Raw genomic sequence first — 17,827 nt, 5'->3', positions numbered from 1 at the left:
TAACAAGACCAGTGCTAAAGGAATGGGGAGCACAACTTGTAAGGCTGGAAAAGCTGAAAAACATAGTATTCAGCAAAACTATAAGCAATCCAAATAGGACAATATCTTTGAAGTCAATGCACTAGGGAACGAGAGGAAATTATCACCAAGACGGGGTAGTAGGGACAGGATGCTGACAGAGTTTGTCTTACTTCAAGTTGGTCTCTTTTGCCTCTTCCTTTAAACTGCTCTGCTCACATTGTAAACATTTGTACAAAACAGAAGCAAAAATTGGCCGGTCAACCCCAAGCATCCTTAAACATTCAATCATGGTTTCAACCATGGCAGCCTAATTGTTTCAAATTCCACATTCCCATCTTTTCCCAATAACCTTTTATTCCTTTGCTTCACAAGAATCTATCCACTCCTAAGAAACATTCAACGACCCTGCTTCCTCTGCTACCAAGCAAGGTCCAAAGTTACACAATTCTCAGAAAAAAATTCTCATCTCTGTCCTGAGAGGGTGACCCTAATTTTAAAAACAGCGTTCCTTAAGTCTGGACCCAATCACACCAGGAAACATCCTCTTCACATCCACCTTCTCAAGATTCAGGATTCTAAACAGTTCAATGAAGTCATCACTCAAACGAAGTCTGTCCATTCACTCATTCCACAGATCAATCTAGTCAGCCTCTTCCAATTCTTGATGTAACAAAGTATCCCATTAGCCTTCTCAATTTTGAGATGTACCTTTACACCGTCTTTTTGTGCCTCATGCACTAAAACACCCAGATTCCTCTGATACCTCAAATTTCCACAGGCATTCTCAGTTTTCAATGATGCCCTGTTTTATCAAGTTAACACTGCTTTGGGGTCATTCTCGTCCAAATAAACAAGTTCAATGTAGTGAAAATTTGTACAGTTGCTCTTTCAGCTTTTATGTTGTCATTTCCCCCTTGAAACTCTCACTAATTATACATATCATTTTAAATTCATTTGAAAGACTGTCCAGTAAAATGAAGCTGTTTCTTCTTTACTCCTCTCCTTCAAACAGATTAAAACAAAAAACTTTTAATTAGCCTACCCTTCTGCCCTGGTATTAAAGGTGTTACACCAAATACACTTACGCCCTCAGCAAGGGAATAATACTTCCAGTTGAAATAATATAATTGAATGTTCAGCGATGAATCTTTCCTTAATACTTCAGTTCAAGTACAAGCAGTTTTTCTCTATCCATCAGAACATCACCTCAAGGCTTGCGTAAGACCTTTCATTCATAATCCCTACATGTCGTTATTTTGTCCAAACCTTAAAATTTTAATAATTTACAAGTGACAGCGTATATAATTACTGTGACTTCTAAGGTTTTGGAGTAGATTTGTTACTCAGGTCGTGAGTGTTGAGGTTGGTCAGCTCGCCGAGCTGGTGTTTTGTTCCGCAGACGTTTCGTTATCGTGCTTGGTAACATCCTCAGTGCAGCGTCTGTGTTTTCCCGCCTGGTTTTTAAGCTCTGGGGTCCGTTGCAACGGATGGCCTCACTGCCAGGATTCCTCCATAGTGGAATGTATACGTGGTCGAGTTCAATGCGTTTATTAATAGTATGCTTCCGGGAATTCTTGTGCTTGTTTCTGCCCAGTCTGTCCCAGGATCTTAGCGTTGTACCAGTCGAAGTCGTGGTTCTCCTTGTCCATGTGGATTGAGATGAGCGATTATCGGTTGTGCCTTTTTGTAGCCAGTTGGTGTTCGTGTACTCTTGTTGTTAATTTCCTTCTAATTTGTCTGATGTAGTGTTTCTCACAGTCTCTGCAGGGGATCTGTAGATGACACTGGTCCTGCCTGTGGCGGAGAGTTTAAGATCGACTCCCTGCCACGGGCAGGACCAGTGTCATCTACGAGACCCCCTGCAGAGACTGTGAGAAACACTACATCAGACAAACAGGAAGGAAACTAACAACAAGAGTACACGAACACCAACTGGCTACAAAAAGGCACAACTGATAATCGCTCATCTCAATCCACATGGACAAGGAGAACCACAACTTCGACTGGGACAACACCAAGATCCTGGGACAGGCTGGGCAGAGACAAGCACAAGAATTCCTGGAAGCATGGCACTCCACAAAGCATGTTATTAATAAACACATTCCACTAGGGAGGAAACCCCAAAGTGAGGCAATCCACTGCAACGGACCCCAGAGTTTAAAAACCAGGCGGGAAAACACATAGACACTTCATCAGAGGCTGCACTGAGGATGTTACCAAGCACGGTAACGAAACATCTGCGGTACAAATAACCAGCTCAGCGAGCCAACCAACCTCAATACTGTGACTTCAATTACTGAGTTGTCATCAATTTTTCACTGAGATCTTATTCATCCATACCCAAGTCTGCGGAATCTCTCCACGTGGTGGGGTCCGAGGTGATCTGGAAGACTGTCACTAACGTAAAACTCAATTTTCGTAGAAATCAAGTACTGGTGTGCAAGTAACTGCAGCTTACGAATTCGACAGCGCTCCACCATTTGCAGGACAATTTCCTGTGGGTAAAGGCAGAACCTAAACAATGCAAATTATAAGCATTAAATAGATTAGGAATATGCAGTGAAAAGCAATCTTATCCAGATTTTAGGGTTAAATTATGAAAGAGCGCATCAAATTACAAATGGGTGAAATCTTAATTCAGGTTAGTTCTCTCTCTGCGGAGGTGGTGGGGTAGCACTGTGTAAAATTATTACACCACCACAAATAAACATTTCCACAAGCAGAATGGACAAAAATATAGGAGGTGAAGCAGATTTACCCTATTCCATTATAATTATGTCTGACACTGCATTTTGAAAACTAAGATCAAGAATTCCTTTATATTTAAAAAGATGACAACTCTCTGGATTTAAGATTTCTATTTGTTGCATCTACTGCAAGACCCTCCCCTAGTAAATGATTTTCATACATTTAGAGGCAGAGTCAAACAACACAGAAACAGACTCTTTGGTCGAACTAGTCCGTGTTGACCAAGTTTCTCAAACTGACCTAGTCCCACTTGCCTGCGTTTGGCACATCTCCCTCCAAACTTTTAATATTCATGTACTTATCCAAATATCTTTTAAATGCTCTAAGTGTACCTGCATCACCACTTCCACTGGCAGTTCATCCACATAAACCATTCTGTAAAAGTTTCCCCTCACATCATTTTTATAACTTGCTCCTGTCACCTTGAAAATATGCCCGCTAATTTTGAAGTCACCCACCTTAGGGAAAAGACCCTTTGTTTTCACCTCCTCTGTGTTGGTCATGATTTTATAAATCTCTATTCGGTCACCTCTCAACTTCCTGCAGTCTGGTGAAAAAGGCCCCAGCCTATCTAGCCTATTTTTACAATTCATACCCTCCACTCCTGGCAAATCATTATTTAACCCTCTCCAATTTAATAATAACTTTTCTATAGTAGGGCGACCAGAACTGTGCACAGCAGACCAGAAGAGAACTCACCAACATCCTGCATAACCTCAACATGACATCCCAAAGGTCTGAGCAATGAAGCTAAGCATACTGAACACCTTCTTAACCCCACTCTGCCTACCTATGATGCAAATTTCAAAGAAATATGAACCTGAATTCCTAGATCTGTGTCTACAACAGTAGTCAGAGCTCTACCATGAATTGTGTAAGTTTTTAACTTCTATGTGTCATTATGTAAAGAGAATGAACAGCCTGTACTAAAGGCTCCACATAAGGCTGTATCGGAATATAGTACTAGGTAAAAAAGTAAACAACACAGATGCTGTCTTCAGATTTTTTCCTCCTTGTAAAAGGCATGTCTGGCATCTGCAACTGACATTCCACCTCCACGAGATGAAAAACAAACAAATGGATTCTTGCTGATGATGATCAAAACAGTGCTGACCATGTCATTGATACTTGGTTATTATGCTTCTCTCTAGCACGAATCAAAAACTTATTATCAAACCACTACATATAAATTAGAAAAATACCTTTGAAAGTTGAACTGTTAACCTTGCCAAGTTAAAGATCAACTGCAAGAATGTATAAATTCATACTGGAATCTATTGTGTCAAGTTACCAAAGAAACTTAAACCTGAACAATGAACAAATGCAGTTGCCAAACATTTGCAGACATACAATCTGACCTCATTAAGGATAGGTTGCTAATTTGAGAAAAAATACTTGAATAACAGAAATGTTTGGAAGTTAACATTGATTTTTGAAGATACCTTCTATTTAACAGAAATCTAGTATACAGCTTTAGTTATCATAATTTAGACCTGCATTCACCAAGAGACCAACAATTTCATCGGTGTAACTTTAGCCCTCCTGGGAATTAGTAGAATTTTGGTCTATACCTTACCTTGGGGAACGCCAACCATTTACTGTAGGCGCGTGCACCATCAGCTCATTGGAATTATACCCGTCTTCATGGCCAGAGCAGCTTATTGTAACAAATCCAATTTTGTGTGGCATTCTGGAGTTCTATGCTGCAAAAGATCACAGATAAATTAAACACAGATGAAAACTGAAAGTGCTGCAGATGCTGTAATTCAGAAATAAAAACAGCAGTTGCTGAACAAGCTCAGAGATCAAAGTTAACATTTCAGGTCCCGTCACCCTTCCTCAGTTCTGAGGAAGGGTCACTAGACCTGAATTATTAACTTTGATTTCTCTTCTCAGATGCTGCCAGACCTGCTGAGCTTTTCCAGCAACTTCTGTTTTTGAAGCTAGTGGATGAGTTGTCTCAGCTTTTCCATGCACAGGTTGCAAGAACTATGTACATTTTGACTGAGATGTAAATTGGAAAATTGAAGTTTGGATTACAGCGTTGTAGAAATATTTTTTGCAGCCTCAAGCAAAAATGGAATTGTGAGGCTTTCTCCTATTGGTTTTACAAGAGCTTGTACCTTTCGAAGAAGCCCGATTTGATGCTTTTGCAGCTAGCTAACGAAGTGCCTTTTGAGTTGGGGAACAAAAAAAACTGTCTAACAACTGCTTTTAGATTGATTTTAAGTTGCAGTTTGTCACAGAACACAGAAAATTGCAGCAGCACTCCAAAGCCTAAAACAAACTACATCTCTTTCTCACCACTGCTCTGAGAATGGAAGAAAACTAGCACTAAAAGAATGAAAAGAAGATCTTCTAATTCAAGCAATAGATCTAAGTCCTTATGGCCAGCTACCATACTGAAGATTACCCCAGCTGACAATATGGTATCATTGTCAAAGGCCAAGAGGCTGAGAAAGTCACCTCATTCCACTCTTCTGGTATAAATTATTGATTCACAGAATTTGCCCAGTGTTGCCTAATTTTTCAACCCACAACATTTCTGCAAAATTACTTGTTTTTAAATTTAGAATAAACAGAGGTTCACCTAGCAGAGAGGACAGAGGTAATTTCAGATGAATTGACAAGGGTGATGCGAAGTCTTTTCAATGAGTCCAGAACCAAACAGCACGGTCTTAACATTAGGGGTCACCCTCTTAGGGTAGCAATAGAAATAGAGATAGAGGTAATTTCCACCCCCCCGCCGAGGGTTGTACACCTAATGTGGAAAGATGAAACAGTTTAGACCCATATCCTCTGGAATTTACCAAGAGCCAGAGGTCACTTCACTGAAACATACAAGATCCTGAGGGGACTTAACCAGATGGATCAGGTTTGATTGCCCATAATCATTTAAAGAATATAATACATGGAAGAACCAGTGGTTTTAATAAAAAAGCTGGATTCCATGATTAAATTAAAACACCAAAAATTTTATGATACAAATTTAGACAAAGCAAGCACAAGCAACAATGACTAAACACACATATTCAAGATTCTGATTCTAAATGACGTAAGGTAGAAGACAATCCATTGGACTTAGCACAGTTTAGTTCTTTTTAATGTAGTCTTCAAATCAATAAACATTTTTAACTATTTGTTCACAAAACGTGGGCAGTATTTATTGTCCAACTATGACTATCCTTTAGAAAGTGAGGTACTCTGAAATGCTGTCCCCTTTTATTCTGGGTCTGGTTGAGCAGCTCACTGCTCAGGTCTGTGGTCTACTCCTACCATTAAGCTCTCATGGCCTAAGTACAGATGTCACACACAGTGCACATCACAAACCACCAAATGCACGCAGGCATCTTTTCTGTATTAAGACATCTGCCATCAGAGCTACTTGGTCTGACCCTGTTTTCTAGAACTCATTCACATATAGAACACAGTTCTTGGGTTAAATCCAGCAGACATGTCTTGGCAGCTTTCCTCTGTTTACTCATTGAAATTCTCCGAAAAGCAGCTTTGTACAGTGAATGGCCAGACCCTTAAGTAATAATCTCCCATGGCAACCTTATGACTTTCTTGCATCCAGAATTCTCTCATTTGGGTTGAAGGTTCAAACACTTTTTATGAGCACACAGATATGATAAACAAATAAAGTAAACAACTGCAAGCTGAAACCAAACCTCTACGTTTTTCACTCTTAACACAAGCTGTAAGTTGGGCCCGTATTCTCCAGAGTTTAAAAGAGTCGGAGGTGACTTAATTGAAACATAAGGTCCTGAGGGGATGTGGATGTGGGAAAGGATGCATCCTCATATGGGAGGATCGAGAACTAGAGGTTATAGTTTAAAAACAAGGTGTCAACTAATTCAGACAGAGATGAGGAAGCATGTTTGGCCTGCTGTGTTCATCCAGCTCCATACTTTGTTATCTCCGATTCTCCAGCATCTGCAGTTCCCAGTATCTCTGAGCATATTTTCTCTCGAGTCTTTGAAATTCCCTTCCTCAAAAATCAGCAGACGCAGAATCTTTAAACAGATAGAAAGAGTCTTGATTACCAAGGAACGAAAGATTATCAGGAATTTTCAGGAATGTAGAAAGGAGATTAAAAATCAGTTCAGCCATGATCCTATTGAATGGTGAAGCAGGGTTGAAGGGCTGCGAGGCCTCCTCTCGCTTCATGTTCATCTATTTGTAAATGCAGGGTAAACTTGCATACAACTTAATTCAAGGTGAAAACAAAAGCTCTCTGACACAACTTTACACAATCTTTAAACTAAGCTCTTCGATTTTTAATTTAGATGGGCCAAAATCTCTTCACCCATTGGGATTATTTCATGGCAGTGAGTACTGAATCAATTCAAATAAGTCTTTCATTAATATAATAGCCTCAAAACCTCTTAAGAGACGGAGGGTTTCTACAAAGAAAAGCAATTAATTACATTACAACGATGACTTATTTTGCTCAAGTCAGTAACGATATGTACTGCAAGCCCACTGCTTATCACAGAAATGCCAATTTAACCTGAAGGTCTACTTGCAATCTATAGTGAAATTCATAAAATCCCTACGGTGTGGGAGCAGGTCATTCAGCCCATCGAGTCCACACCAAACTTCTGAAGAGCAGCCCATTCAGACCCACCCCACTACGCTATCCCTGTAACCCTGCAGTTCCCATGGCAAATCCACATTGCCTACACATCCCTGGACACCATGGGCAATTTAACATGGCCAATCCAAACTAACTTGCACATCTTAGGACTGACAGGGGAAACCTGAGAAACTGCAGCAAACCCCCGCAGATACAGGGGGATTGAGGAAATACCACAGACCATCACTGTGAGACAGCAGTGCTGACCACTGAGCTGCCATGCTGTCCAAAACATTGTTGCCTTGTATCTCCTCGAAGCCTGCTGCACTAGATCCCTCCAACAAGACGACTGGACAACTCCTTTCCTATCTGAATAAAAACTAAAAGAACTGCAGATGCTGTAAATCAGGAACAAAAACAAAGTTGCTGGAAAAGCTCATAAGGTCTGGCAGCATACGTGGAAGAGAAAACAGAGTTAACGTTTCTGGTCCGGTGACCGTTCCTCAGAACTGCTGGCGGCTGGGGAAATGTCAGTTTATATGCAGAAAATAGGGAAATGGGTGGGGTAGGGAGTAAACAATAGGATAGAGCCCAGAGGGAGAGAAAGTCAGTTGGACAGACAAAGGAGTTGCTAACCATCAGGCTGGGAGGGTGAATAGTCATTAATGGGGGCTGGTAGTGACTAACAACAGGGGGTGTGTACGAGCAGGCTATGTGATAACAAGGACTGGTGTGTGGGGTGGGGCGTTGGGAGATGGGGGAGTTTAGGCACTAAAATTATTGAACTCAATACTGAGTCCAGAGAGCTGTAGGGTCCCCAAGCAGATAATGAGGTGTTGCTCCTCCAGCTTGCACTGGGCTTCATTGGAACACGGGCAAGCCGGAGACCCAGCCACATTTACTTCGTATTTAACTCACTGCCATATCTCTTCCAGGCATGCCCACCTTGAAGAAGTTCTGCTCCTCTCTCCGACGGGATTTCCGTTCCAATCTCTCTTCTTGCCCAACGACTTTAATTTCACTATCACTCCTGGTGTTTGACCAGGTATTTGCTAAAACTTATTTCCACCGCCATATCACATTCCTCAGCGACTGCCTCCAGCTCAGACTCACCCCACGTGGATTTCAATTGAAGTTTCATCCCTCATGTTGTGAAACCTCCCAGGATCAAAGATACCTCCATGATGTTCAACGTTCCACGGACAGCTGCTCTCGCCGCATCCTGAGGTCCACACACAGTGCCATGCGACGTCACGTGCATATACCCTCAACCTTTCTCTCTAACAGTATCGTAACACACTGGCTCAGGGCTGCACCACTCCGCAGTTCTATTTCATCCTCTGGCTCATTCATCATGCTGACAAGAAACGTTTTCTTTTCTTTTCAGGCATCAAGGCCCACAAGATGCACCAACTCAAAAATACCCATGGCTTTCTCCCTTCCCTCTGACTCTATCCATTCTCCCAACACCCCCCCCCCACCTCCTGTCAGGTATTCACGGTCCCTCCTAATCTCTCCAGTGCTGAACGCTCTGTACTCAGCAAAGGCCTCAGCTTTATCCCTCTGCATCCCCACCTTAACGAATTTCAGGCATGACATGACACCGAATCTTCTTCTGCTGTCTTTGCCTCTGTACTCATTTCTTCGGACTCCCACCCCACAGACCCGTTTGCCCAACTCCAACACTCTCCCTCCACCTGGACACCCGCCTCTGGCCTTTTTACCTGCACTTGATCTTTTCAGTGAGAACTGTCGACGTGACATCAGTGGCCTCAATTTCATTGCCTCTCTCAACAAAAATGCCACTAATATCCATTACAAACCCACCAACTCCCACAAGCTACCTGGACTATGCATCCTCACACCCCACTTCCTGTAAAGATTTCATCCCATTCTTGCAGTTCCTCCGTCTCATATGTTCAGATGAGGCCAACTTCAACAAGAGAGGCTCCGAAATGTCCACCTTCTTCCTCAACTGATGATTCCCCAGCTCCATTGTTGACAGGGCCCTCAATCGGGTCCGACCCATCTCCCGCACTTCCACCCTCAACTCTTCTCTTCCCTCCCACAACAGTGATAGGGTCTCTTTATCCTCACGTACCATCCCACCAGCATCCACATCCAGAAGATCATCAGATGCCATTTCTGCCACCTCCAACAAGATGCCACCACCAGAGACATATTCCACTCCCCTCCCTTGTCCACCTTCCACAGGGACCATTCCCTCTGGGATACCCTGGTCCATACGTCCTTCACCCCCAACACCTCCCCACAACCCTACGGCACCTTCCCCTGTAACTGGCGAAGGTGCAACACCTGCCCATTTACCTCCTCCCTCCCCAGTATGCAAGGGGCCAAACATACCTTCCAGGTGAAGCAACACTTCACCTGCACTTCCAAGAATCTAGTCTACTGCATTTGCTGCACACAATGTGGTCTCCTCCACATTGGGGAAACAGAGCGTAGACTTGGCGACTGCTTCGCCGAACATCTACATTCTGCTTGCAAAAAAGAACCTGAACTACCTGTTGCCTGCCACTTCAATGCACCACCTTGCTCCCTGGCCAATATCTCTGTCTCCGGCTTACTATAGTGTTTTAGTGAAGCCCAGCGCAAGCTGGAGGAGCAACACCTCATTTTCCACTTGGAGACCCTACAGCCCTCCAGCCTCAATATTGAGTTCAATAGTTTTAGGGCCTAAAACTCTCCCATGTCCCAGCCCCACAACCCACACACCATTCTTTGTTACCACATAGACTGCCACGACATACCTGCTGTTGTTAGTCACTAACAGTACCCATTAACAACTATACACCCTCCCAGCCTGATCGTTAGCAACTCCTTTGTCTGTCCAACTGACTTTCTCTTCCTTTGGGCTCTATTGTTTACTCCCTACCCCACCCAGCTCCCTATTTTCTGCATACAAACTGACGTTTTCCCAGCCACCACCAGTTCAAAGGAAGGGTCATTGGATCCGAAACATTAACTCTGTTTTCTCCTCCACAGATGCTGCCAGACCTGCTGAGCTATTCCAGCAACTTTGTTTTTGTTCCTTTCCTGTCTGACCTCAGTCCTCAAGCACAGTCAGCAGGATTCAAACTTACTGAGGGAAACCCCAATAGATCTTAAGTCCATCGCTTTAACCACTTGGCGATGACTACAGATCCACCTTTAAATGACTGAGTGTATCACAGATGACCTAGTTTCTTCTTTGTACAATACTGTGGCACAATTCTACTTGGATCCATAATAGATTTTCTGTTTTATGTGTTGTGTAAAAGTGAGTCACTCATCCCTTTGTTGGTAATTGTTAACTAAACAGTGTTGTTTACTAATTAAAATACAACTTTCAAATGGCAAAAACAATTCCTTCAGAAGCAAATGACACTTTCAACTTTAAGTACCTCGGTCAAGCAACAACTTTGAGAAATTAATACATAACTCAAATGCATATTATAACACATTGCAAAAGCCTACAAACATTAACGACCTAATCTGTTCATGTTATATTAGGTATGTAAAATAAAACAGGGCATCACTGCGGCTGAGTAGTTAGCACTGCTGCATTACTGCACTTGGGATCTGGTTCAATTCCACCGTCAGGCAACTGTCTATGTGGAGTTTGCACATTCTCCCAGTGTCTGGAAGGGACTCCTCTGGGTGCCCCGGTTTCCTCCCACAGTCCAAAGATGTGCAAGTTAGTTGGATTGAATGTGCTAAATTACCCACAGAGTTCAGAGATGTGTAGGTTAGCTGTGTCAGCCATAGGAAAAGCATGGTTATAGAGTACGGGGGTGGGTCTGGTCCTGGGCAGGCTGTTCTTCAAAGGATTGGTGTGGACTCATTGGGCCAAATGGCCTGTTTCCACAACGTAGGGATTCTATAAAGTTGTATAGAGTAAAACAAACATCTGCAGATGCTACAGATTGTTAAAATAAAAACAAATTGCTGGACACTAAGTGCAGATGAAGTGTCACCGGCCTCAATACATTAACTCTGCTTTCTTCATGCAAATGCTGCCAGATCTGCTGTTTCTCCAGCAATTTCTGTTTTTTTATTGAATATATACAATGAACAACTTGAACATCTAAAGTTTAAAAAAAACTGCCAAGGTGTAAATTAAACAATCCACATTACAAAAATCAGGTTATGCAGAAACCTGCGGAAAAAAATTACTTTCTGTCAACAGCTATGTTGAATCTATTAAATTTAATTGATCCAAACTTGAATTTACCAATAATGTACTTGAAATACAAAATAGGGATGCAACTGCCAACAAACTCAACTTAAAGGGAATCCAACTGTTTAAGTACTTTCAGAACTGAGTTGATAGATCAAACAAAGTTGACAGAGTCACATTCACAACATTAAACCAACTCACATTAAAGTTCATTACCATCTGCCTTTGTCAAAATAATCTCCAGCAAATCGTTATGTGACTGTGCTTGCAAAAAGGCAGCCTGGAAAATCAAAACAAAAATATCAACTTTACTACTGAGTCACCAGATTAGCTGGGAAACAGCTGCATTTTAAACATGTTTTCCACAGTGAAGAAGGCACCAAACTTCAGAAATAACAGGAAAATGGTATATGAAGCACGACAAAACATAACAGTACCATTAATACAATTGAATAGTTTACATTTTAATCAAAAACAATAAAGTGATGGCGATCTCATGAAACAAGATGCAACCAATTCACTCAACTGCAATGCGATCCCATCATACCACATAAGTTTAGAGAAAGAAAACGCGTTTCGGGATGTTGCAGAGTTGTTGTAGTACAACAGAAGATTTTCAGACGTTCTTCGCCGACTGGGACAGTAAAATAAAATCAACAACGACGAAATTTCAAAACAACACCAGCGGAGCCCTGCATTCACTGAGCCTGACCTGCACCAACCGCCTCCTCCCTCAAAAAACCTTCATTACCTACACTCGCTGTCCCTGAATACCAATACTGAATTTGCCAGGCTCCCATATCTGGACAGAGTCACCTCTGGCTCATGGAGTCGCTAATTTGAGGGGGGAAATGATCAGCATCCTCAGCAAAGGCCAAACCAATGAAGCAGCAGGGCCACCCTGCGGCACCACCAAATGCTGGAACTTTCCACCAGCCTCATGGAACGGCGCCACACTTCAGAGAGGCCCCGAAGCGGACCGGGCTCCGATCACTCGTTCTTACAAACACAGACAACGTGGGTTATTTTACTTCAGAAAAGATAATTTTAAAAAGTGTAAGTTAACCTGGCTTGTGGCACCACGCTCCAACAGGCGGCCGGCGAGAAAGCTCAGCGCTACATACGTTACCAGCAGCCCGCAACCACCACCATATCTCCATAACCACCAGCATCAACAGTTAACACTGCGCAGGCGCCGACTCACCCTCCCACCGCCCTCTGGGAGTTGTAGTCTCCGCATGGCGGCCTTGGCGTGCGCGCACGTCCATTGAAACAGCAGTTGCTGGAAAACCTCTGTCAACTCTGAGATTACAAGGTGTGGAGCTGGATGAAGACAGTAGTCCCGGCAGCATCAGAGGAGGAGGAAATCTGACGTTTCGGGTCTGGACTCTTCTTCAGAAATGGTGAAGAAGGGACCCTTTCTGAAGAATGGTCTAGGCCCAAAACTTCAGCCTTCCTGCTCCTCTGTTGCTGCTTGGCCTGCTGTGTTCGTCCAGCTCTACACCTTGTTATATCAGATTCTCCAGCACCTGCAGTTCCTACTATCTCTCTGTAAACTCTGATTTTTTTTTCTTCACCGATGCTGCCAGATCTGCTGAGCTTTTCCAGCAACATCCGTTTTTATTCCTGATTGACAGCATCCGTAGTTTTTTTTTGCGGTTTCCATTGATGCAGGCATGGTCAAGTCATCTCCTTCAATAAAGATCAGACAGTCTGGCAGCGTCTGGGGAGACAGGAAAACATAGAGTCCTAAATACCCTTTCATACTGATCAGGAATCTCTCTCTTGTTCGCATGCTGGAGGGTCATACAAGTAGATACAGAACAACAAAAACAGGAGTTGCTGGAAAAGCTCATCAGGCCTGGCAGCATCTGTGAAGAAAAAAATCGGAGTTAACTTTTCAGGTCCGGTGACCTTTCCTCTCTCAAGCATTTGAGAAAGAAAGTTCTAAGACAATTTATTCTGATGGGGTAATCATGCCATCACATACCCCAGTTCTGATGAAGGATCCCAAACTGAAACGTCAACTTTCCTGCTCCTATGATGCTGCCTGACCTGCTGGGATCCTCCAGTTCCACACTGTGTTGACTCTGACTCCAGCACCTGCAGTTCTTGCTATCACTGTTTAGCCTAGCTATGAACACTTTCCCTGGTGATCAGCTTTTGGCTCAAAGGACACTGCCAACTGCGCCACAGGATTGCATTTATTCAACATCTTTCCCAACAAGGGAATAGATTTGCATTTATTCAGCACCATTCCCAACCAGTGGCCAGCATAATCAATGAAGCACCTCGTGATGGAATACTGCCCACTCGCCTGGATGGGTGCCGCTCCAACAGTACTCAAGAAGCTTGACACCATCTAGAACAAAGCAGTTTATTTGATTGGGACCACAGCCACAAGCATCCATTCCCTCCACCATCGATGTTCAGTAGCAGCAGTGTGTACCATCTACAAGATGCACTGCAGAAATTCACCTACTCAGACAGCACTTCCAAACGCATGACCACTTCTTTCAAGAAGGACAAGCAGAGCAGGTACATGGAAAAAACACCTGCACCATCCTGATTTGGAAATATATAACCATTCCTTCAGCATTGTTGGGTCAAAATCCTGGAATTCCCTCCCGAACAACATTGTGGATCTACCTACCGCACATGGGTTCAAGAAAGCAGCTCACCACCGCATTCTCAAGAGCATATAGGAATAGAAATAGACAGTTGGGTACATCTATGAGATATTTAAAGTGATAAAAGCATTTGATAGAGAAAGTTCCAAGACAACTTCTTCTGATGGAGTAATCATTGCATCACACACATACAAATTAGGAGAACGAGCAGGCCATTCAGCCTTTTAATCCTGCATTTATATTTGAACAGATCATGGATGACCTGATTGTGGCCTCAATTTGACATTCCTGTTTACCAACATCCCTCCCAAATCTTTGGCTCCCTTATGACTATCAAGGATAATCAGCAGATCTGGCAGAAAAAGCAGAATCATGTTGAAACAGTGAATCTGCTTTCTCTCCACAGACACTGTCAGGCCTGCTGGGTTTCTCCAGAAATTTTTGTTTTAGTTTCAGATTTCCAGCATCTGCAATTCTTTGCTTCTTGTCGAGGATATCAACACGGCTTTATCAGGGGAGTGATACTTCTAAAAAATTTGATGGATCTTTTTGAGAAGATGACTAGGTGTGCAAAGGTGCAGCAATGTTGTCAACATGGACTTCACTAAGGCATTTGACAGGGTCTTGCATGGCAGACTGGTTAAGAAGCTAAGAGTCCAAGGATTCAGGGCAATTGGCAAATTGGATCCAAAATTAGCTGGTGGCACGAAGCAGGCTCGGTGTTGACTCCCTTGTTGTTTGTAGTGTAGCCTACATTCATGATGAATGTAGGAGGTATAATTAGTAAGGTAGCAGGTGACATGAAAGTAGTGAAAACAGAAGCCTTACAATAAAGGGCTATATAGTCTTATGGACTACACCAGGCTCCCTCAGCCTAGACCTAAGGCTTTACGTATTTTAAGCGCAAATGTAAAGTTCTGTGTTTCAGATGCAATCTAACTGGTCAAACTACTCAGCATTAAGCAAAACACAATGTTGTCAAATACTATGGTTAAAATATGAACGAGAAAGAACTGAGAATAATTTAAGTATATTGGAAAACTTAACAGAACATTAGGTAGACTAAATATGACTAATTAACTGTTCAAATATAGTAACATTCCATAAACACACCCCTTGGCAAAAATGTAAATTTAGAAATCAGATTTTCTCACAATCATTGCCTGCAATAGAAGAGTAATTCCTGCTTTTAGCTGAAACAGAGAGGGGATAAAAAGCTTCTACTTCTTCAAGATTCCAGCAATTTCTGCTGAATCTAAAAGCTAAAATAAAACAGAAATCCTGGTCTGTGAGGGATAGCAGAAACTGCAGATGCTGGAGAATTTGAGATAACAAGTTGTAGAGCTGGATCAACATAGCAGGCCAAGCAGCATCAGAGGAGCAGGAAGGCTGACGTTTCTGGCCTAGATCCTTCTTCAGAAATGGGGGAGGAGAAGGAGGTTCTGAAATAAATAGGGAGAGAGGGGGAGGCAGATAGAAGATGAATAGAGGAGAAGATAGGTGGAGAGGAGACAGACAGGTCAAAGAGGCAGGGAAGGAGCCAGTAAAGGTAAGTGTAGGTGGGGAGTTAGGGAGGAGATAGGTCAGTCCGGGGAGGATAGACAGGTCACGAGGCGGGATGAGGTTAGTAGCTAGGAGATGGGGATGGGGCTTGAGGTGGGAGAAGGGGGTAGGTGAGAGGAAGAACAGGTTAGGGAGGCGGGGATGAGCTGGTCTGGTTTTGGGATGCAGTGGGGGAGGGGAGATTTTGAAGCTTGTGAAGTCCACATTGATACCATTGGGCTGCAGAATTCCCAAGCGGAATATGAGGTGCTGTTCTTGCAACCTTTGGCTAGCATCGTTATGGCACTGCAGGAGGCCCAGGATGGACATGTCCTTTGAGGAATGGGAAGGGGAGTTGAAATGGTTTGCGACTGGGAGGTGCTGTTGTTTAGTGCAAAGTTGTTTAGTTCTGCAAAGCGGTCTCCAAGCCGTTTCCCCAATATGTTGGAGGCCACAACAGGAATAGCGGACGCAGTATACCACATTAGCAAATGTGCAGGTGAACATCTGCTTGATGTGGAAAGTCTTCTTGAGCCTGGGATGGGGATGAGGGGGGAGGTGTGGGTGCAGGTGTAGCGATCCCTGCAGTTGCAGGGGAAAGTGCCGGGTGTGGTGGGGCAGTAAGGGATTGTGGAGCGGACAAGGGAGTCACGGAGTGAGTGGTCCCTCCAGAAAGCAGATAAGTGTGGGGAGGGGAAAAATGTCTTTGGTGGTGGGGTCGGATTGCAGTGTTGGAGGATGATGTGTTGGATCCGGAGGTTGGTGGAGTGGTATGTGATGGTGACGGGGATTCTGTTTTGGTTGTTATTGCAGGGAGTGGTTGTGAGGGATGAGTTGTGGGAAATGCTCCCCACCTACACTCACCTTTACTGGCTCCATCCCCACCTCTTTGACTTGTCTGTGTCCTCTCCACCTATCTTCTTTTCTATCCATCTTCTATCTACCGCCCCCTCTCGCCCTATTTATTTCAGAACCTCCTTCTCCTCCCCCGTTTCTGAAGAAGGGTCTAGGCCAGACATGTCTGCCTTCCTGCTCCTCTGCCTGCTGTGTTCATCCAGCTCTATACCTTGTTATCTCCTGGTCTGTGAAGCTGGCCACACCCAACCAGGCTATTTCTGTTGTTCCAAATTAAACAAAAACCAAGGCTTTACAAACTAATTACGTTACCACAGACCGCTCCATATCTCTTGTTCAATCTCTGTCTTAAAAAATACCAGAACAAAATACACCTCTTAAAGCTGCATCATCACAATAGAGTTCAGATGAGCTGAACAGTGACAAATGGAATTTAATCCTTAACAGTGTAACATTTGAACAGGAATGCTAACTATACACGTTTTTACTCACCATTTACACAAATTTATTAAAATGTAAAAAATTTAAAAAGAACTTTGAAACAGCTCCTAAAAGGATTGTTTTATGGACTACATTAGTGCAATGCAGAATTGCAAGTTTCCTCTCCTTTGTTATTGTAATTGTCAACCCTGCTTCCACTCTGATCTGTTTATCCTTGGCCAGCCACAATCCCAATGAAAATCAGCTGGAAGAGCTGAACCTTATCTGCAACTCGGCAAATTCGACATTAGATTCAACGGTTTTACATCTCCTGACTCTATTTTCAACTTTCTTCCCCCATTGATTCAATTTTCTTGCATTTCTTTACGTTTTTTTTCTTTTACTTTGCACTCAGAAAAGCAGCCCTGTAGCCAGTCACTCTTCATCAGACCACATTTTTGATTCTTAATCAATTCTTACAAAGCCTTTCGTCATTTAAGGTCTCCCGCCCGATACCAGATCACAAGCCTACTCTTTTATACTTCCCACACCCCACATTTCTATCGTTCCTCAGGTCATAATCGACTTGAAACTAACATTATTTTCCGCACAAAATGTTGCCCAAATGACGAAGTACTCTTAACATTTTCTAATGTTATTCTGTTACAAGTCTTCCAAAACTATTTTCAACCCAGGTAACTGCATAGAGGAAAGAAACAATCAGCAGAGGCTTTGCTGTATTCAGTGATCTCTGTCTGTGTATTTGATAGTTAACAATAACCCGAGCAGGGTATTCAGGAACTTCCGGTCCCTCATTCCGGCGTTGGTTCAACTCCGGGGCGGAGAGTGCAT

At 43.1% G+C, this 17,827-nt stretch overlaps 1 protein-coding gene across 14 annotated transcripts in view; it reads right to left on the bottom strand.

The window, feature by feature from the left end:
* cep104 (centrosomal protein 104) overlaps nucleotides 1-12,709 on the bottom strand; it is a 176,196-nt gene extending 163,487 nt beyond the window's left edge. For 5 of the 14 annotated variants that reach the window (XR_009442759.1, XM_059638113.1, XM_059638121.1 and 2 more), the window contains exons 1-5: nucleotides 12,595-12,709; nucleotides 11,730-11,808; nucleotides 6,681-6,785; nucleotides 4,346-4,472; nucleotides 2,362-2,535 (exon numbers count right to left, since the gene is read on the bottom strand). Coding sequence is in view for 13 of the 14 variants with exons in the window: in XM_059638113.1 (XP_059494096.1) it covers nucleotides 2,362-2,535; nucleotides 4,346-4,458 (287 nt within the window). In the remaining variant the exon portion in view is untranslated. Of the gene's footprint in view, nucleotides 1-2,361; nucleotides 2,536-4,345; nucleotides 4,473-5,359; nucleotides 5,441-6,680; nucleotides 6,786-11,729; nucleotides 11,809-12,054; nucleotides 12,235-12,279; nucleotides 12,365-12,594 lie in introns of those variants that run through there. The other 9 variants (XM_059638116.1, XM_059638114.1, XM_059638117.1 and 6 more) reach the window with 9 other exon arrangements.
* Between the last annotated feature and the right edge of the window lie 5,118 nt (nucleotides 12,710-17,827).

This window comes from Stegostoma tigrinum, chromosome 28 (assembly GCF_030684315.1).
Source record: "Stegostoma tigrinum isolate sSteTig4 chromosome 28, sSteTig4.hap1, whole genome shotgun sequence".
In the NCBI taxonomy this organism is placed as follows: domain Eukaryota; kingdom Metazoa; phylum Chordata; class Chondrichthyes; order Orectolobiformes; family Stegostomatidae; genus Stegostoma; species Stegostoma tigrinum.
This window is presented reverse-complemented; position numbering and strand designations above follow the sequence as displayed.